Source organism: Bubalus kerabau, chromosome 13 (assembly GCF_029407905.1).
Source record: "Bubalus kerabau isolate K-KA32 ecotype Philippines breed swamp buffalo chromosome 13, PCC_UOA_SB_1v2, whole genome shotgun sequence".
Classification (NCBI taxonomy): domain Eukaryota; kingdom Metazoa; phylum Chordata; class Mammalia; order Artiodactyla; family Bovidae; genus Bubalus; species Bubalus kerabau.
In genome coordinates, this window is record NC_073636.1 from 65,285,471 (window position 1) to 65,308,695 (window position 23,225).

At 51.1% G+C, this 23,225-nt stretch overlaps 1 protein-coding gene across 4 annotated transcripts in view; it reads left to right on the forward strand.

Annotated features, from left to right (window-relative positions):
- The window catches only part of CEP250 (centrosomal protein 250), a 47,189-nt gene that overhangs the window by 19,759 nt on the left and 4,205 nt on the right, over positions 1-23,225 (forward strand). For all 4 annotated transcript variants that reach the window (XM_055544864.1, XM_055544863.1, XM_055544865.1 and 1 more), the window contains 16 exons: positions 276-420; positions 1,229-1,375; positions 2,485-2,715; positions 3,710-3,903; positions 4,125-4,252; positions 4,679-4,848; positions 7,176-7,343; positions 7,740-7,874; positions 9,655-9,798; positions 10,655-10,788; positions 11,911-12,049; positions 13,170-13,512; positions 14,122-14,243; positions 15,704-15,824; positions 17,045-17,166; positions 17,620-20,205. In XM_055544864.1, the coding sequence (XP_055400839.1) occupies positions 276-420; positions 1,229-1,375; positions 2,485-2,715; positions 3,710-3,903; positions 4,125-4,252; positions 4,679-4,848; positions 7,176-7,343; positions 7,740-7,874; positions 9,655-9,798; positions 10,655-10,788; positions 11,911-12,049; positions 13,170-13,512; positions 14,122-14,243; positions 15,704-15,824; positions 17,045-17,166; positions 17,620-20,205 (5,029 nt within the window). The remainder of the gene's footprint in view (positions 1-275; positions 421-1,228; positions 1,376-2,484; positions 2,716-3,709; positions 3,904-4,124; positions 4,253-4,678; positions 4,849-7,175; positions 7,344-7,739; positions 7,875-9,654; positions 9,799-10,654; positions 10,789-11,910; positions 12,050-13,169; positions 13,513-14,121; positions 14,244-15,703; positions 15,825-17,044; positions 17,167-17,619; positions 20,206-23,225) is intronic.

The window sequence follows — 23,225 nt, forward strand, 5'->3', positions numbered from 1 at the left end:
CCCATGCACTGCAGCACGCCAGGCCTCCCTCTCTATCGCCAACTCCTGGAGTTTACTCAAACTCATGTCTGTTGAGTCGGTGATGCCATCCAACCATCTCATCCTCTGTCAACCCTTCTCCTCTCGCCTTCAATCTTTCCCAGCATCAGTGTCTTTTCAAATGAGTCAGTTCTTCGCATCAGGTGGCCAAAGTATTGGAGTTTCAGCTTCAACATCTTTCAGGATACGACCACTCCCTAAGATTTCCTCTAGCCCTCTTCTCTTTTTCATCTTAGTCAGGAGACACTGGCGGTCCTGGAAGCCAAACAGTCCGAGTCCCTCAGTGAACTGATCTTCCTTCGGGAAGCCCTGGAGTCCAGTCGCCTGGAAGGGGAGCTGCTGAGGCAGGAGCAAACAGAAGTGACCGCCGCGCTGGCCAGAGTGCGTGGGCCTCCCCCTCATTGGCAGGGTGGGGCGGGCGGCTTGGAAAGTTGATTGTCTCTAGGAAAAGGGTATGCAACCTGCGTCATTCTTCACTTTATAAGCCATGGCCCTTCCTATTTTGTGCCTCAATTCTAGTTTCTGTCCCTCCCAACAGACTTGGAATTAGAATGGTTTTCTAAAGTATAAATCTGGTCGTGGCAGTCTGTTTCCTAAAACCATTCAGTGGCTCCCCAGCTCCTTGGTGTCACGCTCACAGCCCTCTGCCCCCTGCCACCTTTTCTAGCCTCCTTTTCCTCCGAGATCCCTGTCCTCACTTCTCCCATGCCTTTACTAAGTGTGTTCTCCATGGTACCCGTTCCCTTGTGCCCTAACACTCTTTATGAACTCTTCCCTTTGCCTGAACTGCTTCTTTCCTTCCCCTTTAACTGCAAACCATTCCTCATCTCTCAATGTCCAGCTTCACTGTGAACTCTTCAACCAAGCATTTTTTGACTCTTTGAAATTGAACTAATGCTTCCTTTGAGGTCCCAGAGCACTTTGCGTTTCCATTGTCTGCGGTGTCATCACACTTGTGGTTGTTTATATATCCTGATGTCTGTGCCTCTGTCGTGTGAGTTCCTCTTTCACTCTTCAATGAATGCATGGGAGAGTGAATGGATGAATGAAGGGGAAAATTTAGAATGTGAGGGAGGGGATGAAGTGTTAACTCCTGTCTGTACACAGGAAGCAGCAGGTGCTGGGGATGTGAGCTGTTCACTGCTGCAGGAAAACTGGGAAAAGAAACTCTTTAATGGTCTGTTTTTAGGCAGAACAGTCAATCGTGGAACTGTCGAGTTCTGAGAACAGCTTGAAGGCTGAGGTCGCTGATCTTCGGGCTGCAGCTGTCAAACTGAGCGCCTTAAACGAGGCTTTGGCCTTAGATAAAGTTGGGCTGAACCAGCAGCTTCTCCAGGTGAGCAAAGATCTCTGACACACGGGGTAGGACTGGGCCCCAACCGAGGGCAAGAGACAGACACAGCTGATGGCCTGTGACAAGGAAGAGTTCTCAAACGATCAGCCCAAGACAGATCAGCTCCCATGTAGTCCTGGAATGAGCAAAAGGAACACTTACAGTGCAGAGGAAAGCAAAGATTATAAGGCCTGGGCTCAACCATTAAAAGTAGACCCCTCCCACATCTACAGCAGGACCACCTTTGGGCTTTACAGTGAAATCACCAGGGCCAGGAAGGAAGTCCATGCCCTCTAGAAGGAAGACTAGGCTTTAATCCTGTTGTTTGAGATAACAGCAACCACCACAAAAGGATCTGCTGAAGAGCCCAAGTCTCAGAATCTTCTCTAGAGGTTAAAAATTTAACATGTCTCAGACTTCCCTGGTGGTCCAGTGGTTAAGACTCTGAGCTTCCACTGCAGGGGGCATGGGTTCGATCCCTGGTGGAGGTACTAAGATCCTGCATGCTTCATGGAGCTAGAAAAATAAACAGAACAGATTTAACTGTCTGTTGAATCACTCTTGTTCCCTTGAGCCCCAGAAATATTCTGTGTTCCCTTTTCTGAATTCTTCAAGAGCAGGATTTTGCTTTTTTTTTTTAATCTTGTTTATTCATTTTTTTGGCTATGCTAGGTCTTTGTTGCTGCCCAGGCTTTTCTCTGGTTGCTCTGCAGGGCTTCTGTGGCTTCTGTGGCAGCATGACATGTGAGTTTCGGTAGTTGCAATTCATGGGCACTAGAGCATAAGTTCAATAGTCGTGGCACACGAGCTTAGTTGCTCCAAGACGTGTGGGATCTTCCTGGATCAGGGATCGAACCCATTGGCAGGTGGATTCTTCACTGAGCCGCCAGGGAAGTCCAAGATTTTGCCTTTTTTGTCTCTGTCCCCAGCATCAGTACCTGGAGTCAAGGCTCTAGACCCCACATGTGTGGTTAGTCCTCCTCTCCCATAAGCACTCCTGTGTCCTTCTGTGGAGAAGAGAGTCATGTATTTCATGTAGACTTCTGTCTTCACCTCTTCATCTCTAAACCATAACCCTTTGTCTCTGATGCCCGTCCCTTTTTGGCCAGTAGTTAGAACAGGAGAACCAGTCTGTGTGCAGGAGGATGGAGGCAGCAGAGCAGGCGAGAAGCACTTTGCAGGTGGACCTGGCAGAGGCCGAGAGGAGCAGGGAAGCCCTGCGGGAAAAGAACAGCCACCTGGAGGCCCAGCTGCAGAAAACAGAAGAGACCAGGGCGGAGCTGCAAGCGGACCTCAGGGGCATCCAAGAAGAGAAGGAAGAAATTCAAGAGAAGCTAAGCGAGGTGAGAAGACAAAACTGCCACACTGTAAAAAAACGAAAACACTACAGAAATGATTCAGGAAGGGAAAATCTCATTTCCTAGAAATGACCAGTGTTGCTATTAATAGTTTGGGGTACATCTTCCAGTTTCTTAAAAGAATTCCTAAAGAAATCCTTCGCTTATGCCCCATTGCTTCACATCCATCAATTTGAGTTAGATGCCTCTCCTGTGTTCTCTGATAATATGTCACGTTTATTCAACCACCACAGCCTTCATACTGTATTATAATTATCTGTTTATATATCTCCACCAAAAGCTCCCTGAAGCAAGGCTATGTCTTATTTGCTTTTAATCCCTACAGCTTTTAGCACAGTGTCTAACACATGGCAAGGGGCTCCATTAGTTTTTTCTGAACCAATGACCCAACTCAAAGTGATCTTTCTTCCCTACCAAACATCTCATTGATCTAACATGTAATCTCCCCTCTCAGAGGGCTTCCCTGGTGGCTCTGACAGTAAAGTATCTGTCTGCAATGCAGGAGACCAGGGTTCGATCCCTGGGTCAGGAAGATCCTCTGGAGAAGGGCATGGCAACCCACTCCAGTATTCTTGATGGAAAATCCCATGAACAGAGGAGCCTGGCAGACTACAGTCCATGGGGTCACAATGAGTCTGACACAACTGAGTGACTAACACTTTCACTTTCACTTTTCCCTTCTCAGAGTCTTTCTCAGGGCATTGATCACCTTCTTCGTGGTAATGTGTGTGTGTCTTACTTCTTAAGACTAAAAGCTCCTTAGAGGTAGATCTCTTGCCACCATAGCACAAGGTCTTACTCAAACGAGAGCATGTTTCCTGGTCTGGGCACTCTGGGTAGATCAGGGAAATAGATATATGGCCCTTGGAGTGAGAGGGCGCAGCTCACAGAGGTGGGTCCAGTGACCCTAATCTGGTGATAGCAGCCTGGAGTGGGGGGTCCTGCCTCTGCGCAGGTCTCATCAGTTCTGTCCCCCCAGACATATCACCAGCAGGAGGCGGCTTCAGCTCAGATAGAACAGCTAAAGCAAGAGACAACGCGCCAGGAAGAGATGCTCGCCCGAGAAGTCCAGGAGAAGGAGGCTCTGGCACGGGAGAAGGCAGCTCTCGAGGTGCGGCTGCAGGCTGTGGAGCAAGACCGGCAGGAGCTTGCAGAACAACTGCTGGGGCTCAGGTAGGGCCCACCCCCAGTTCTACCAGGGGCAGAGAGCTTCGCAAAGCAAGGCGTAGCCAAGCTGAGTTCCTTGCCCAAAGTGTATGGGGGTTTCAATGAGTTATGAGTTTGTAATTGCCCCTCTAGCTTCTCTAGGTGGCCAGGAGTTAGAACCCGACTCCTCTTAAGGAAGGGTAAGGGGCTTAATGGGTAAGAACTCTCCTGATTCCTGACCCTGACAGCTCAGCCAAGGAGGTACTGGAGAGCAGTCTGTTTGAGGCCCAGCAACAAAATTCTTTGACAGAGGTCACCAAAGGGCAGCTGGAGGTCCAGATTCAAACTGTCACTCAAGCCAAGGAAGTAATCCAAGGTGAGAACCCAGCTGGGATGGGCACACTTCAGTCCATGGGGATGTTAAAAGCCAGGAAGATGGTGGGAAGCTATTAGAGCCAGACCCAGGGCCTCTGAGGGGGCTTCCCTGGTGGCTCAGATGATAACGAATCTGCCTGCAATGCATGAGACCCAGGTTCAATCCCTGGGTCAGGCAGATCTCCTGGAGAAGGGAATGACCACCCACTCCAGTATTCTTGCCTGGAGAATCCCATGGACAGAGGAGTCTGGCGGCCTACAGTCCATGGAGTTGCAAAGAGTTTGACATGACTGAGTGACTAACATACACACATACACACACCCCCAGCCTCTGAGATGGGAATTCCTCATGAGGCCTGGAGAGGAGGGTGAAAGATGGGAGGGCAGAGGCTCAGAGACCAGACAGATCCTGTCCCTGGCATCCTAGGGGAAGTGAAGTGCCTGCAGCTGGAATTGGACACTGAACGGAGCCGGGCAGAGCAGGCACGGGACACAGCAGCCAGGCAGCTGGCTCAGGCTGAGCAAGAAGGGCAGGCTGCCCTGCAGCAGCTGAAGTCGGCCCATGAGGAGGAGGTGAATCGGCTCCAGGAGAAGTGGGTAGGTGGTGGATGTGGCCAGGGGATGGGAGAGACAGACCTGGTCTCCAGGGTATAAAGGGAGCAGAGAAATACCTTGGATAATTCTTGCCCAATTCAGAACTGTTTCCTTTGCTTTTTAATTATATAATTTAGTCCATTTGCTTTTATTGTGTCCATTTGCTTTTATTATAGGTATGTTTGGATTTATTTCTGTCACCTTTTGCTATTCATCTTGTCTTTTACCTTTTGGGACAGGGAGATCACCTTAACTTCTTTTAGAGGATTATATTGAATGATTAAGCTGTATTCTTTTCTTATCTTTTTTCTCTCTCTGCTACTTTGGATGATATGTACTGTGGTTTTTATTCTTTTAGTTATTCTTTAATATTTTAAAATACATACTAATAGAATCTCAAGTCAATTGGTATATTTACTCTTTTCCTGAATGACACAGGATCACAGAACATTTTACCTGCTTTCACTCCTCCTCACCTATCAATTGTATTAGTCAGCGTGTTTAGTTATTACTAGTTTGTTAACACCATATGTTATGCCTTTTGATTATTTTATACAGTCAATCATTGTTTGGATATCCTGAAAATTTTACAAGGTTTGTTTTTGTTCACCATTCCTTCTTGCATGTCGGGTTTTCTACTATTTGGATTTATTTTCCTTCTTGAAGTAAGATAACCTTTGGTGAGGGTATGTTGGTATTTAATTGTCTGAAAATGTCTGTTTTACTTTTATTCTTTTTGTTGTTGTTTAGTCACTAAGTCGTATCCAACTCTTTTGCAGTGCCATGGACTGTAGCCCACCAGGCTTCTCCATCCATGGGATTTCCCAGGCCAGAATACTGCAGTGGATTGCCATTTCCTTCCCAGGAATGTTCCTCACCCAGGGATCAAACCCTGCTCTCCTGCATTGCAGGCAGATTCTTTACCGTCTGAGCCACCAGGGAAGTCCTTAGTTCTGGAAGATCCCCGGAGGAGGAAATGGCAACCAACTCCAGCATCCCATGGATAGAAGAGCCTGGTAGACTACAGTCCATGAGGTCGCAAAGAGTCCAGACACAACTGAGTGACTAACATTTATTTTTTGACCCAGAATTTATTTATTTATATTTTGGCCATGCTGTGCAGCTTGCAAGATCTTAGTTCCCAGACTAAGGATTGAACCTGCGCCCTCGGTAGTGAAAACACAAAGTCCAAACCACTGGACCACCGGGGAATTCCCTATCCTCATTTTTATAGATGAGGAAATGGAGGCACAGAGATGTGATAGAAATTAACTGAGGTCATACTAGCTGTGCTGGAGTAAAGACTCCAACCCAGGCAGCCCCTCACCACCATCCTGAGATCCTGACAGAGGGGCTGGATTCATCTAGGAAATCAGAAAAGTCGTTGGTCACTGGTGGACTCTGGGAGGACTGGGATGCTCCATCCTGACAGTCTTGGATCCTGTAGAAGACATCATAGCTAGACTTGGTCTGGCTTTTCAGAAGGGTGACCCTGTCACTCTGAGCAGGGGAGAGGGGCAGCAGAGAATGAGTCCACCACTTCAGTTTGCTGTTACAACCACCAAGCATGATGTGGTTGCTTTAAAATAAGATATTTGTAGCTTATGTGAGGGACATTTGTACTTTAGAAAACACTGTTACATGTATTATATCTTTTTTTTTTTTTTGGTGGTATGGTATGGCATGCAGGATCTTAGTTCCCTGACCAAGGGTCAAACCCTGCATTGGGAACACAGAGTCTTAACAACTGGACCACCAGGGATGTCTGTGGGTTTTTTTTAATCTCAATTTATGTATTTTATTTTTGGTTGTGTTGGGTCTTCATTGCTGTGCGCAGGCCTTCTCTATTTGCAATAAGCAGTGGCTACTCTTCATTGCATTGCGGTGGCTTCTCTTGTTACAGAGCACAGGCTCTAGGTGCACAGGCTTCGGTCATTGTAGCACGTGGGCTCCGTAGCTGTGGCTCACAGGCTCAGTGGTTGGGGTGCATGGCCTTAGTCGCCCCATGGCATGTGGGATCTTCCCAGACCAGGGATTGAACCCATGCCCCCTGCATTGGGAGTGTAGAGTCTTAACCACTGAACTGCCAAGGACACCCCTGATTTTTTTTTTTTTTTTTTTTAATAAATCTCACTTGATTCTCATAAAACTTGGCAAGATAGGCAAAGCAGGATAATTAGCCTCACCTCACAGATGAGAAAACAGACTTGGTAAGGAAGACACCGAGGTCACGCAGCTGGTGAGCGGTAGACTTCTTACTCTCATCCGGTGCTTCTCTGCCTCCACGCCTCACCCTCTCAGCTCGATCGGTGTTTCCTTTGTATGACCAGGAAGAAGAGCGCTCCTGGCACCGGCAGGAACTGGAGAAGGTTCTGGAGAGCCTGGAGAGGGAGAAGATGGAGCTGGAAGCGAGGCTGAGGGAACAACAGGCAGAAATGGAGGCTATGCGGGCGCAGAGGGAGGAAGAGCGGGCCGAGGCCGAGAGCGCCCTGTGCCAGGTGGGCAGCTGGGAGGGCTGCGTGTTCCCTGTGACCCCCTGCCTCGGACCACTTCCTTCCAGCTCCCCAGGAGTGGGGCTACAGGGGCTTCCAGGCCTCCCACTCTGCCCCCGTGAGCAGGCGGTAGGCACCGTTAGCTGCAGGGCTGGCCGTGTGTCCTACTTCCTGAGGGAGGGCCGCCGTTTACCACATCCTGTCAGCTTGCAAACCAGTGGCAACCTTCACACTTCCTGGTTCTCAGTCAGTGGTCCCAACCTTCCTCTGCCCTCAGCAACCGCCGCCCCCCTAACCCCGTTTGCCAGAAGAACCTAGAGCAGCTGGCGTGCGCTTGTGGCTTCATGGATGAGCATGGTGACCCCTGACCCAACAAACCCTGGCCCTCCTGCCCCTTCACAGATGCAGCTCGAGACAGAGAAGGAGAGGGTGTCCCTCCTGGAGACACTGCTGCAGACCCAGAAGGAGCTGGCAGAGGCCAGCCAACAGCTGGAGCGGCTGAGGCAGGACATGAAGGTTCAGCAGTTAAAGGAGCAGGTATGGAGGGTGGTCCTGGGCAGGAAGGAAAGGGAGTGGTGATTCACTCCTTCACACTGTTCTGTTTTTCTTTTTTAAATATTTATTTATTGGGCTGTGTCAGGTCTTAGCCGCGGAACACGGGATCTTTCGTTGCAGTGTGCAGGCTTCTCTCTAGTTGCGGCGTGCAGGCTCCTTAGTTGCAGCAGGTGGGCTTAGCTGCCCTGTTATATGGGATCTTAGTTCCCCAACCAGGGATCAAACCCCTGTCCCCTGCATAGGCAGGTGGATTCTTTTTTTTTTTTTTTAATATTTATTTATTTATTTTTGTCTGCACTGGGTCTTGGTTTCTATGTGCAGGCTTTCTGTAGTTGTGAGTGGGGGCTATTCTTCATTGTAGTCCTCGGGCTTCTCGTTGGGGTGGCCTCTCTAGAGCCCAGGCTCTAGAGCACGGGCTCAGTAGTTCTGGGGCTTATTTGCCCTGCAGCATGTCCAGCAGTCTTCCTGGACCAGGGATCGAACCCATGTCCCCTGCGTTAGCAGGCGGATTCCTAGCCACTGGGCCACCAGGGAAGTCCCCACTCTTTCACCTTGACCTGCTGTTTGGCACTTCTTTGCACCGGGCCCCAGGCTAGCTGCTGACACTCGACCGACAGAAAGATGTGGCACAATGGTGAACGTGACAGTCGTGGTGTTTTATACAATGGCAGAGAGGACACAGAATAAGTGAGATAATTGTAGGTCGCCATAAGGGCCATAAAGGAAATGAATAGGCCGAGCTAACTGAGAGGGATTCAGAGGAGGCCTCTTTGAACAAAGGTGGTCAGCGGAGCCCTCACTGAGAAAGTGACATTTGAGCTGAGCCACGGAGGCTGAAAAGAGTCAGGCCCTTAGAACAATAAGGGTGAACCTTGAAAGCATTTTGCCAAGTGAAAGAAGCCAGTTACAAGAGACCACATGGGATATCGTTCCACTTGTAGGCAGTAGCCCAAACAGGCAAATCTATGAAGACAGAAAGTAGATGAGTGGTTGGAAGGGGGGCTGGGGGATGGGGAGGGTATGCAGTTTGTTTCTGCAGCTGATAAAAATAGTAAAAAATGATCACAGTAACCGTGGCACGACCCTGTGAATATGCTAAATACCACTGAATTGTCTGCTTTAAATGGGTCAGTTGCAGGATATATGAACTCAATCTCAATAAAACCATTAAGAAAAGAAGCCAGCCATTTGAAGAACAGTTCAGGCAGTAGAAATAGCTGTCGTAAGAACCTGGGACAGGCAGAAAGGACCTGGGACAAGTCCCTTGATAAGCTTGGGGGCAGGAGCCCTTTGTCAGCCATGGAAGGAGGTTGAGTTTTGTTCTAAGGACAGTAGGAATGTGTTGGATGGTATCTAAAAAGCAGAGTGGGACATGATTTACTATATGTATTTTTAAAATACTTTAGCCGCTGAGGGGAGAATTGTGTGTGTGTGTGTATGTATGTGTGTACACGTGTGCGTGTGGGCGTGGCAGCATGAAGTGGAAGTCGGGCCACCCGGCAGGAGCTGCTGCAGTGATCTGAGTAAGGTGCCCTGGCCGAGAAGGCCTGGGCGAGCAGTGCGCTTGGTGAAGGAGGAGCAGGAGAAGGAGGTGAGGACTTGAGGTGACAAGGTATCATGGAAGCAACACAACTCAGCTGGGCCCCGCCTTGGCTTTTGCCAACCCAACCTAAAAACCAGTATTTATATGACAATCTCTGCAACACAGATTTCGTGACCAAGGAAGCTTTCTTCCCCTCCCTGCTCTCTTCTCCCCTTGCAGGAGACCACTGGGATGCTGCAGACCCAGCTCCAGGAGGCTCAGCAGGCGCTGGAGCAGGCAGCCCAGCAGCACAGAGACAGTCTGGCGACCCTCCAGGAGGAGGGCCGCGTCCTGCTGCAGGATAAGACAGACCTGCAGAAGCAGGTCCCTGCTCCTCTCTCCCAGCCCCACAACCCTTCCCCAGCACAGCCAGGCCCTCCCACTCCCCCTGGCAGGACGGGGAAACCTTAGCCCTGCTGCCTGAGCTTGGGGTGGGGAGGGGAGGCCCCACTATTAAGTGAGAAGTGAAGGGTGCTCAGAACTGAGCATGTGCCTCCCAGGCCCCTGGGATAGTTAGTAACCTCTCTCAGTGGGGACCATGGTCATTATTGTTTAGTCACTAAGTGGTGTCCGATCCTTTGTGATCCTATGAACTTTAGCCCCCCAGGCTCCTCTGTCCTTGGAATTTCCCAGACAAGAATACTGGAGTGGGTTGCCATTTCCTTCTCCAGGGGATCTTCCCAACCTGGGGATCAAACCCACATCTCCTACCTTGGCAGGCGGATTCTTTACTGTCTCAGCCACCAGGGAAACCCAAACCTCACATTTTTTTGGCAGCCTGCTTGATCCAACCTCCCCCACAGAGCCAGTGTTTTTATACCAGGTTGCTTTTCCTTCTCAGAATCCTGTATCAGATGGTATTCGGATTGTTTATTTTTAAAAAATATAATCACTTGGCCTTTGGACAGAGTTATATTCAGCCAAGGTTTTTCCTTGTGCCTCCTTTATACACCGTATATGAGGCTGGGGAGACAGGTGATGAGGCTGAAAGGTAGGGAGGGGCTTATGAATGGCTGGCGAAGGGAGGTAGTTAAGACCAGCACCTAAGGGGTGGCAGGCCCTCCAGGGCATTGGGAATGGGCTGGTGACTGTGGTAAACCTTGAAGGACCCTAAGTCCTAGATGAGAAGCATCCTTCCACTGGCTGCCTATCCCCGGCCCTCATGCTCTTGACTTTCCAGGTGGAGGACTTGAAGTCTCAGCTGCTTTCCAAAGAAGCCTCCCAGAGGTTCGTGGACCAGGAGGTTCAGGAAAAGCTGAGAGAGGCCCAGGAGTGTAGCCGAATTCAGAAGGAGCTGGAGAGAGAAAAAGCCAGGTAGGCTCGACAGGCCATGGAGTTGGCTTTGGCCTGTCTGGATCCAGGGGTCACAGTGAGGTTGACGGTTCTTTGCTCAGGTCCCCTAACCACTCATGTCTCCAGCTCTGGGCTCTACAGGTAACTGTGTTGAAAGGGCATGGTCCCTGTCTCTGCAGCTCACACTTCATTCATTCATTCATTTAGTGGAGAACATGCCTCATGTACCAGACACTATGCCAGAGGTTGGGGATATAGTTTAAATAAGACAATATGGTCTCTGTCGCAATAGAATTGAAGGTTTTGTGGAGAAGACATTAATCAAATCATCTCCAAGGGAAGGTATTGGCAGATTATGTCACCTGGAGTCTGAGTGGGGAGAAACCCTTTTGTTGATGAAACTAGAGGTAGGAGGCTGGTACAGATGTCCAGATAAGAGATACCAAAGCTGGAACCCTGGTGGGGTGGTAAGGAAGAGGAGGAGGGAAGGGGTTTAAGGGACATTAGGGGAGTTGGGATCAGTTTATATGTAGTCTTGGAGTGTTCACAGGCAGGGTGGGGGAACAATGCTGTGATGTGGTCAGGACTTCTAAGGGTGGATGGAGAGGCCATTCACTGAGCTGGGGAATGTAGCAGGGGTGACTGGGGGGAGGGGAGGTGCAGAGGAGACAGGAAGAATTGGACATGTTGAATTTGAGGTACTGTGTAGGTATTTCTGGAATTTGCCAGAGAGTAAATTGTGAAGTTGAAGAACCTAGGAGCAATCAGTAGGTACTCAATAAACACAGGCTTTTATTCTTAGCCTGTAATCATGATCATTACTGTTATTATCCATGCTATGTTAGAACAGTCAGATGAGAAGGTAGTTCTTCATTGCCTGAGAGAATGGCCTGGCCCTCTGACCCCCTCTCTTTTTTAAAAAATTAATTTATTACTTTTAATTGGAGGATAATTACTTTACACTATTGTGGTGGTTTTTGCCATATATCGACATGAATCAGTCACGGGTGCACATGTATCCCCCCATCCTGAACCCCCCTCCCATGTCCCTCCCCACCCCCACTCCTCTGGGTTGTCCCAGAGTACCCGCTTTGAGTGCCCTGCCTCATGCATCGAACTTGCATTTGACCCTTCTCTTTTTAGCCTGACTCTGTCACTGGTGGAAAAGGAACAGAGACTCCTTGTTCTGCAAGAGGCTGACTCTGTTCAACAGCAAGAGCTGAGCTCCTTGCGCCAGGACATGCAGGAGGCCCTGGCCGGGCAGAAAGAGCTCAGCGCCCAGGTATCTCCCACCCCAGCAGGAAATCTCTTCCCTGGTGGAAGCCGGCCTCTGGAGTCGGCGGGTGCTTGCTCAGTCATGCTGGGGCCTTGGCAGCCCCAGTGGGAGAGGGAAGCCAGGACTGGGTGGGGTGGAGCATGGGAACCTGACCCAGAGTCAAGAACATGCCGCTGATGACTGGAACACGGTACCCAGAGGATAGGGCTCACGCAGGCCAGTTCAAGCCTGGCCACTGCCAAGTGTGCCTCGTCTGCCCGGCAAGACACAGCAAGGGGAACAAATATTACTTCCCTCGGGTCCGCGGCAGCAAGAGGCCTTCCATGGACTTGGTCTGTTCACCGCAGGACCCCAGACCTGTGCACGGAGGAAAGATGGAACTGGGAGGAAAAGCATGAAGGGAGTAAGAGCTAGACGTAGACTATGGTAGAGCAGGACCCAGGTCTGCTTGTTAGACGGTCCTGGGTGTGATCCCTGCTCTACTGCTTCTTGGTTGTGTGAATACGCTTTATTCATCCATAAAACAAGGGTGATAATTCTTAATCATTATAGGAATATAGAAAGTGTCAGGAGCACAGTAAGCATTCAGTAAATGGTAGCCATTATTATTGTGACTCGTCTTCTTTTGGCTCAGTGTCAGGGTTTCAAGAAGAATTCTCTTTTTTTTCCGGCTAACCCCAGATCTTAGTTGGGTGTCACCTTTGTTGTGACACGCAAAATATTTTTAGTTGCAGCATGTGGGATCTAGTTCCCTGACCAGGGATTGAACCCAGGCCCCCTGCATTGGGAGCACAGAGTCTAAGACACTAGACTACCAGGGAGGTCTCTCAGGCAGATTTCTAATCATAGCAGGAAGCTGGCATAGTTGCCAAGGGGACCAGGGCCAGAGCCCATGAGCATACAGCCCAGGCCCACATGTTAGGAGTCCTTAGGTAGGTGCGTAGGTCAGATCTGGGGTGACACTCATTCCAGACCCTCCCTTCCTGCTGGAGAGCTGAGCCTCCTGAAATCCTCCCAGCCTCAGACAACCCCACAACCCTGGGGATTGAGTGGGATTGGTCCCCGGAGGGTCCAGGGAGAGAGTGTCCACTCCCTGCTCGGAGTGACCATACATGTTCTCTGGCAGGTGGAATTACTGAAGCAGGAGGTGAAGGAAAAGGAGGCTGACTTCCTGGCCCAGGAGACTCAGCTGCTGGAGGAGCTTGAGGCGTCTCGAGTCACCGAACAACAGCTCCGAGCTTCCTTGTGGGCCCAGGAGACCAAGGTGGCCCAACTACAGCTGCGCCTGCGCAGCGCAGAGAGCCGGCTGGAGGCGCTGGCGGCAGAGCAGCAGCCTGGGCACCAGGCCCAGGTCCAGCTGGCCAGCCTCTATTCTGTCCTGCAGCAGGCCCTGGGGTCTGCCTGTGAGAGCAGGCTGGAGCTAAATGGCGGGGGAGACTCAGCACCCTCCCTCTGGGGCCCGGAGCCAGGTGAGGGATCCACCCAGGAGCTCAGGCCTTTGGGCAAAGCCAGGCCTAGCTTACGGGGTGGAGGAGAGGGGTGCAGTTCTCCAGGCAGTACTGCATCAAGACCAAGGCCCAGCCTCTGGGACGGATTCAGTCAGAGTGTGAACCCCAGCTCTGCCATTTGCTAGACATGTGTCCTTGGGCAAGTGACCTCTCCTGTCTGAGCTTGATCTTCTCAACTATAAAATGAGGGTGTTATAAGTACCCACCTCTCGGGATTTTTCTGAGGAGTTAATGAAATGACAGAAATAAAATCGCCCGCTCAGTCCCTGGCACTTGTTCACACGCTCAGTCGTGTCCGACTCTTTGCGACCCCATGGACTGGGGCACGCCAGGCTTCCCTGTCCTGGCACTTATTAAATGCCTAACAAATGATAGCTGGCATTTTCTAGTGCGCATCAAAGAGCCTGGCACCTAGGTATGCAGACCAGGGCACGATGAACAAACTGCTGAGGGGGACTCTTTGAAGAGAGGAGGGGTGGATAGGAAGGCCAGGGCCATGTCTGGGTGGTGTGGTGTGGCTATTTCATGTCAGAGTGCAGCCAGGTCAGGAGGCATTTCCTCGTTTTTCAGACCAGAATGGCGCTAGGATCCTCTTTAAGAGAGGGCCCCTCCTGACGGCTCTCTCAGTTGAGGCAGTGGCGGCCGCCCTCCACAAGCTTCACCAAGACCTGTGGAAGACGCAGCAGGCCCGGGTATGTGTCTCTGTTCTCCTTCCTCAGGCTCTTCACCTCCCTTGAAAAAGGCTCATGGCATTGTTTGACCTGTGTTATTCCTTCTTTAAAAAAAAAAATTATTTATTTGATGGTGCTGGGTCTTACTAGTTGCCGCATGTGGGATCTAGTTCCCTAACTGGGGATTGAACCTAGGCATCTTGAATTGGGAACGTGGAGACTTAGCCATGCTAACCCCCTGGTGGTTCCTTGGACCACCAGGGAAGTCCCTGACCTGTTTTATTTCTGACATCAAGTTGGAATGAGTTCTGCCTCTATTGCTTACTACCTGGCAGCCGTGAATAAAGCATTCGGCTTCCTGGACCTTGGTTTCTTTAGTAAATTAGGGTACACTGTGCCCGCTTCACCAGGTTTTGAGGATTAAATGAGTGAGGGACTCAGGTGAGCCCTGTAAACCGTGATACTCTATGTAGATCTGGGATATTGCTTTACATCATTTTCCTCTCAGCCACGAATTGTTCTTGGTGCCAAGACCTCCAAGAAGAAACCAACAAATGGGGATCACTGAGATTTGAGGTTGCCGTTTATAGGAACATTCTAGGCCCAAGACAATATGAAATGTCCTCCAAATCCCACCTTATGGTGAACCTATCATCAGTGAAAATTGAGTGTCAATATGCACTCTGACGGAGAAGGCAATGGCACCCCACTCCAGTACACTTGCCTGGAAAATCCCATGGACGGAAGAGCCTGGTGGGCTGCAGTCCATGGGGTCGCTGGGAGTCGGATATGACTGAGCGACTTCACTTCCACTTTTCACTTTAATGCATTGGAGAAGGAAATGGCAACCCACTCCATTGTTCTTGCCTGGAGAATCCCAGGGATGGGGGAGCCTGATGGGCTGCCGTCTATGGGGTTGCACAGAGTCGGACACGACTGAAGCGACTTAGCAGCAGCAGCATCATGCACTCTGAGCTAGGGATACAGAAAGGAGAAACACCTGCTCTCTGCCCTCAGGAAGGCTCATGACAGGGCTGAGCAACCCAGCTTTGTCCTGAGATAAAGCTGAGCTGCTAGAATTAACTAGATCAGTAACAGGCGCACATTCTGATAATAGGAGGCAGGGACAGTGCAATCTGACTTGAGAGGGTCGAAAGAAAGGAAGCAGTGACCTTTGAGCTAAAATGTGAAATGGTTCAGGGAGAGGAGAGGGATCCTGGGCTAAGACTTCAGTAGGAGTTCTGTTTCAAAGACAGACGGGTCAGAAGGGGAAGTCGGGCTCCAGCCAGTTGGGGCAGAGCCTGTCATCACTTCTGGGAGCCAGATGCACATGAGTTCAGAGGTAAATAACCCAGCAATCTGAGAGTAGGTCCTCGATGGCAAACCCTGACAGAGCCTGAGAGACTAGAGGGCTCAGGCCCTGGACTGGGGCAACATCATGGAAGACGTGGAGCTTAAGTTCCACACACTTCCTTTCCCAGGATGATCTGCGGGATCAAGCCCAGAAGCTGGAACAGCGTCTCAGTGATATGGAAGCTGAGAAGAGCCAGGTCCACACAGAGTTGCAGGCTCTGCAGAGACAGCTCTCCCAGAATAAGGAAGGTGAGAAGCTCAAGGCAGGAGGAGTTTGAGGGGAAGAGGAATGGCAGACTTCACGGGTGGCGCTAGTGGTAAAGAATCCACCTGCAGTGCAGGAGACCTGGGTTTGATCTCTGGGTTGGGAAGATCCCCTGGAGGAGGAAAGGGCAACCCACTCCGGTATTCTTGTCTGGTGGATCCCATGGACAGAGGAGCCTGGCGGGCTATGGTCCTATGTTGCTACAGGGCTATGCAACCCTATGTTGCAGAGTCAGACACGACTAAAGTGTGAGGAAAGGCCCAGAGGGGTGGGATCGGCCTGGGAACCACTCTTTACTGCTTGCCCACAACTGCAAGAAGATACCCAGAGGCATCTCCAAAGGAGTGGTGAACCCCGTGAATTACTTTTCATGCTTTGCTTGGCCTTTGAGGGCCATCCTGGCAGAAGAGATTAGGAGGAACAGATTTGGTGAACTGAGGGAAGTTGCTGGCTAGGCTTCCATTTTTTCTGTCTGCAGGTTAAAAAACTGGCTACCTAAGGCCTAGTCTCGAAGAACACCATAAAATTCTGTCATTAATCATTTATCAGTGTTACTTATTTTGTCATCCTCAACTATTCTCAAAGTGATTAGCAGGATCCTGAGCTTATTTGGGAAATAGAAAAGCGGGGAACCTGGGGAGAATGTATCTGTGCTACAACCAAGGCTGGGAAGGGTGTTGACCACCAGGAAAAGAAAGAGGAGGGTCTTCAGGCCCAAAGCTCAACTACAGAAGAGAAGAAGACAATGTGGGGAGTGGATCTGGGTCTTAAAATGTCCCACAGGGCTCAGTGAGAGCCATACACAGAGCTGAGTTCTGGTGCCTTTTGCAGAAATGGAGGGCCCCCAGCAGAGCCGCCCTGGTCTCTAGGAACCTCTGCAAAATCCTAGAATTACTGGCTGAAAAGGACATCCCATGTCATGAAGCTCAACCCTGTCTGGAATCCAGGGCTGAGAAGCCGTGTGATTGGGATGAGAAGTGTTGGCACAATTGTCAGGCAGCAGATGCAGACAGGGGTCTGGAAGCAGCAGGGAGCCTAGACAAACAGAGCAGTGGGCAGAAGGGTCATGTCTCTATGAAACTGGATGTAATTCTCTCCTTCTTGGCCTTTTCCTCCTTTGTTTCTGCTCCCCTTCTCCCATCTACCTGTACATCCCTCTTTTCCTCCACCCCAATCATGGGTCTTCCTCCATCTCTTCCCAAAGAGAAATCCAAGTGGGAAGGCAAACAGAACTCCCTAGAATCTGAGCTGATGGAACTGCGTGAAACTGTGGCATCCTTACAGAGTCGCCTCCAGCAAGCAGAGCTGCAAGGAGTGGAAGCCCAGGTAAGGTGGTACTGAACTGGAGAGGGGCCAAGGCTCGGGCTCCCATCCTAGCCCCTGGTCAAACCCCATGCATATATAGTGCCCAGCTTTCTTCAGCAGTGGCTCCATTTCTCTGACTGTCCCCACAGCCCTAAGGACCATTGTGAAGGCCTCAGTGAATCCTCCTTTAATTACTCTTTCTGAATTGAGGTTGAGATCTTTATCCCTTGACCTGAAGGACTAGAGTCTGGGATGGCTGATTCGCACCAGACTTTCTTTGAGCAGAGCAGAGCAGAGCCTAGAAGTGTGGTCGGGATGTTCTTTTACAGCATCAGCCTAAGTAGAATGCTCAGTTCCTTTTGCTCACATCCTTGACAAGGCTGATACCACAGAGGAAAGAAAGAAAAGGCCCTTGTTGGAGTGACAGTTTGAGGGAAGCACAGCTTTAAGGTGGTTTTGTATCTCGTTTTCCAGAATGAGCGCAAGTTACTGCAGGCAGCCAAGGAGAGCCTGACTGCCCAGGTGGAACATCTCCAAGCCTCTGTCACAGAAGCCAGGGCTCAGGCAAGTGCTGCTGTGGCCCTGGAGGAAGATCTGCGGATGGCGCGCTCAGCCCTGAAACTGAAAAATGAGGAGGTGGCAAATGAGCGCCAGCGAGCCCAGGCCCTGCAGGAGCAGGGTGAGCTGAAAGTGGCCCAGGGGAAGGCTCTGCAGGAGAATCTGGCTCGCCTGGCCCAGGCCCTCTCGGAAAGAGAAGGGGAGGTGGAGACTCTGCAGGGGAAAATCGAGGAACTGGAGAAGCAACGGGAAATGCAGAAGGCTGTGTTGGAAGTGCTGTCTCTGGACCTGAAGAAGAGGAACCGAGAGGTGGATCTACAGCAGGGACAGATCCAGGAGCTGGAGGAGTGTAGGTCTGTGCTAGAGCATCTCCCCGTGGCTGTTCAGGAGCGAGAGCAGCAGCTGGCCCTGCAGAGAGAGCGGATCCGGGAACTTGAGAAGGACCGGGAGACGCAGACGAGCATCCTAGAGCATCATCTCCTGGAACTTGAGAAGAAGGTCCAAGTGATTGAGTCCCAGAAAGGCCAAATTCAGGACCTGAAGAAGCAGCTGGTTACGACGGAATGCCTGGCCCTGGAGCTCGAGGAGAAGCGTCACAAAACGGAGAGCCAGCGAAAGGCGATAGAGGAGCTGGAGGGCCAGAGGGAAGCACAGAGGGTGGCTCTGACCCACCTAACGCTGGACCTGGAGGAAAGGAGCCAGGAACTGCTGGCACAGGGCAGCCGGATCCAGGAGCTGGAGGGCCACAGCACTCTCCTGGCTAGTGAGCTCCAGGAGAAGGAGCAGGAGGCCATGGCCCAGCAAGACCAGATCCGGGATCTGCAGAGGCAGAAAGAGCGTCTGAGTCAAGACCTGGAGAGGAGGGAGCAGGAGCTAGTGCTGCTAAAGGAGAGGACGCAAGCCCTGGAAGATCAGAGGAGCCGGCAGACCAAGATCCTGGAGGAAGACCTGGAGCAGATCAAGCTGGTCCTGAGAGAGCGGGGCCGGGAGCTGGTCTCGCAGCGGCAGCTGAGGCAGGAGTGGGCAGAGGAAGGGAAGGGCCAGAGCAAAGCTCAGCGTGGAAGCCTGGAGCACATGAAGCTGATCCTGAGAGATAAGGAGAAGGAGGTGGAGTGCCAGCAGGAGCACATCCAGGAGCTTCGGGAGCACAGGGACCAGCTGGAACAGGAGCTCCAGGGCCTCCACAGGAAGGTGAGTGAGACCAGCCTCCTTTTGACCCAGCGGGAGCAGGAGATTGCGGTTCTGCAGCAGCACCTGCAGGAAGCCCGGGACCAGGGGGAGCTGAAAGAGCAGGAGCTTCAGGGGCAGCTGGAAGAGACCCAGAGGGTCCTGGTGCAGAGGACCCAGGAGCTCCAGGCCCTGCAGCAGCAAGAGGCCCAGGGCCAGGAGAAGAACGTGAAGGAGCAGGCGGACTCACTGCAGACCGCCCTGGAGCAGGCGCATGCTGCCCTGGAGGAGCGCCAGGCTGAGCTCGAGGAACACAAGGAACATGCGCGGAGGCTCCAGGAAGAGCTGGCAGTGGAGGGGCGGCGGAGCCAGGCCCTGGAGGAGGTGCTGGGTGACCTTCGGGCAGAGGCTCAGGAGCAGGAGAAGGCGCTGCGGGCCCTCCAGCAGCAGTGTGCCGAGCAGGCCCAGGAGCACGAGGCGGAGGCCCGGGCCCTGCGGGACAGCTGGCTGCAGGCAGAGGCGCTGCTCGACACCCGCGACAGGGAGCTGGAGGCCCTACGGGCAGAGGGCCAGGCCTCCCAACGGCAGGAGGAGGCTGCCCGGGGCCAGGCTGAAGCTCTGCAGAAGGCCCTTGGCCAGGCTCAGGCCGCCCTGCGGGAGAAAGAGCAGCATCTTCACGGGCAGGCCGAACTGAGCCGCAACCTGGAGGCCAGCACAGCCACCTTGCAGGCTGCCCTGGACTCCTGCCAGGCCCAAGCCCGGCAGCTCGAGGAGACCCTGAGGAAGCGGGAAGGTGAGATCCAAGACGGGGACCTCCGGCACCAGGAGGCCGTGCGGCAGCTCCAGCAGGCACTTGCCCAGAGGGACAGAGAGCTGAGAGAGCTGAGGAGGCAGGGGCAGCTGCTGGAGAAGTCTCTGGCCCAAGAGAAGCAGGAGCGCAGGCACGAGAGAGAAGGGGAAGAGGTGAGGGGCCTCCGGGAGAGCCTCAGGGAGCTACAGCGGACCCTGGCTCAAAAGGAAGACGAGCTCCTGGAGCTGCGGGAGGCCCAGCAAAGGAAGGATCTGGAGGACGCGCCCCACAGCCACAAAACCTCACCCAGGGAGGAGCTGTCTCCCCCACTTGACTCCTCAGGGCCCAGGCTGCAGCGGGAGCTGGAGCGACTGCAGGGGGCCCTGAGGCAGACGGAGGCCAGGGAGATCGAGTGGAGGGAGAAGGCCCAGCACCTGGCGCTGTCCCTGGCCCAGAGCAAGGCCAGCGTGAGCAGTCTGCAGGAGGCGGCCCTGCTCCTACAGGCCTCCGTGCTGGAGCGGGACTCGGAGCAGCAGAGGCTACAGGTGAGTCACGTCATGGCGGGTAAGACTCGCGGGGCCATCTGCACCTCAGGGTGTAAGAAAAGGTGAGGTCACGGACACCTCAACGCAGTGGAATCCCAGTTAGTGTGCTGGTGTGGTGTGGGAGGGGCAAGGCGACACCCACAGACTCTGCCCTCCCAGAGTTAACAGTCTAGTGGAAGAGCGATTATTGTGCAGTGCATGCAGCTCTTGGGGTTAGTGCTTAATTAGGATTAGTTTAGTGTGCTCTGAGCAAACTAGAGGGATGCCCCGCCTTTCCTGGGTCCCTAAAGACTTCCTGGTAAAAGTGATGTTTGAGATTAGATCTGAAGGGACCAGTAAGGAAGTAGCCCAGCACAGGTAGGGGAGGGAGAGGAGAAAAGGAGGGGAGAGAGAACGTAGAATATCAGTCAGGGAGTTGAGGCTGCCTGGGACGTAGAGCAGGGGGCTGGCAAGAGCAGAGAGGACAGCAGGGGCCCATCGTTTAGGGCTTGTCAGCATGTTGAGGACCTGGATGACCAGTGGGAAGCGAATGAAGGGTTTGGGCCCAGGGAATGACAGAATCAGATATATAATAGTTCATAAAGATGGCTCAGGCTGCCCTGTGGAGCAGCTGGAGATCTGGGGAGACTGAGTAGGAGGCTGTAAGTGGGAGTCAGCGGGGAGGTGGTGACCTGAGATAGGAAGTATGGATGGAGACACGAAGAAATGACAAAGTGAAGACAGGGCCCAGGTTTCTGCTCACTGAGATAGAGGTGGGTTTGGGGGACAGGAGGGAAATAGTGCGGTCAGTTTGGAAACAAGTGACGTACCTGTGGGACCTGCACGGGGACAGGTCCAGTGGGCGGGTCTGTAAAGTAAGCTGAAGGTAAAGGATGAGATTGAGGCCAGCGGTGGAGACTTCGGAGGTATCAACAGTTAGAAAAAGTGGGCTCCTCTAGGTAGGATGTTGAACGGCAGAGGAAGTGACCTTAGGGTATGACCTTTATCCTCAGGTCAGGGCCATGTCTTAATCATGTTTGCACTGAGCACAAGGTCTGCACACAGTGGGCCGTCAGGAGAGCTGGGTTTACTGCTGGACATAGAGAGGTATTATCTCTTTTACCAAGAGGAGCCCAGCCCATTTTTCCTGAGAAGTCGACTCTATATCCTGGTCCCTTGACTGGATGTGAGCACTGGAGAACCCCCTCCCTGACCTCAGACACACAACCCTGCAGGGACTAGCCTTCCCGGAGCCCCCAGATCTCTGTTCTGGTTAAAATACAATATGCACTCAAAGGGTTTCATTTATGAACTGTCGAGTCAAGTTCTTGGACTTGAAATACAGTTCTGCAGTTTAGTAGCTGTGTGACCTGGGGTAAGTGCTTTTTCTTCTCTGACTCGTTTTTCTCATTGATAAAATATGGAATGATAATATCAGCCCCATACAGCCATTTGGAGTCCAAAAAGCAATAATGTAAATAAAGTGCACAAGAAAGAAGCTTTCAGCAAGTGGGACTCCTTTCCTATTTCTAGGCCTATTCTTACCGGCACAGAAAAAAGTCAGATACGTAGGTGGGCGGGAAGGCACTTTCTATACTTGTGAATTACTGAGCTGTATTTACTCATTAATGGAGTTCAGGTTGGTACCCCCATTCCCAAAATACTCAAGGACATTTTTCAGAAGTAGCCCTCTTCATAGTAGCATCACAGTATTTATTTGGCTGTGCCAGGTGTAAGTTGTGGCATGTGGGATTGAACCTGAGTCCCCTGCATTGGGAGTGAGGAGTCTTAGCCACTGGACCACCAGGGAAGTCCCAGTAGCATTATTATTTAAAATTGAGGTATAGTTGATTTACAATGTTTCAGGTACATAGCAGAGTGTGTGTATATATATATATATATATATATAACTGAATATACCTATATTCTTTTTCATATTCTTTTCCCTTGTATTAATAGGTAATTATAAGATAGTGAATATAGTTCCTTGTGCAATACAAGCAAATCCTTGTTTATCTATTTTATATATAATAGTGTAGTGTATATCTGTTAATCCCAAATTCCTAATTTATCCCTCTTCCCCCTTTCCTCTTTGGTAACCATAAATTTGCTTTCTGTATCTGCAAGTCTGCTTCTGTTTTATAAATAAATTCATTTGTATCATTTTTTTGAGATTCTAAGTATAAGTGATATCATGTTATTTGTTTTTACCTGTCTGACTTGCTTTACTTACTAAGGCTGTCCTTGTTGCTGCAAATGACATTGTTTCATTCTTTTTATGGCTGAGTAACATTCCATTGTATGTATTTACCGCATCTTCTTTATCCATTCAAAAACATTCCATTGTATATATTTACCATCTCTTCTTCATCCATTCATCTGTCCATGGACATTTATACAGTAGTATCAGTTTTTATTTTAAGCATTTTACATGCCAGGCACTGTTACTCTCACTTTCTTTTTCTACAACAACCCTGAGACTCAGGAACAGTTAATATCTTCATTTTATAGTTGAGGAATAACCCATAAAAGAGGTTAAGTAACCTGTTGGTGATCATCTAGCTCATGAAGGGCAGAACTCGGATTAGACCTAAGCAGGCTGACTTTCAAGTGTGGCCTCGTACTCCTGAGTTTCTCCTCCCTCCCAGACGGCCACCACCCACAAGTAGACCATCTGCTTCTCTTCTCTGTCTCCCCTCTTGACCTTCACTATTTATGAACCCTCAAGCGTCTAGAAAATAATCTAAACACTAGTCTTCCCATATATCCAAAGAGGTTTAACCCCAGAGGCTTGATCTGTGCTTTGTATTTTATAAAGGTGGTTGGGGTCTGGAGAGAGCTCCTATCTTGACCCAAGTCACGTAGCCGGTAAGTGATGACACAGTACCTTCCTCTACGTGATTCCCGAGGCCACGCTCTTTTCACAACACCTAGTGCTCCCAGTTGTCACTTAGCTTAGGCAAGATCTAAAATGAGACAGGTCCAGGGAGTTCCCTGGTGGTTTAGTGGTTGGGATTTCACTGCCATGACCCGGGTTCAAC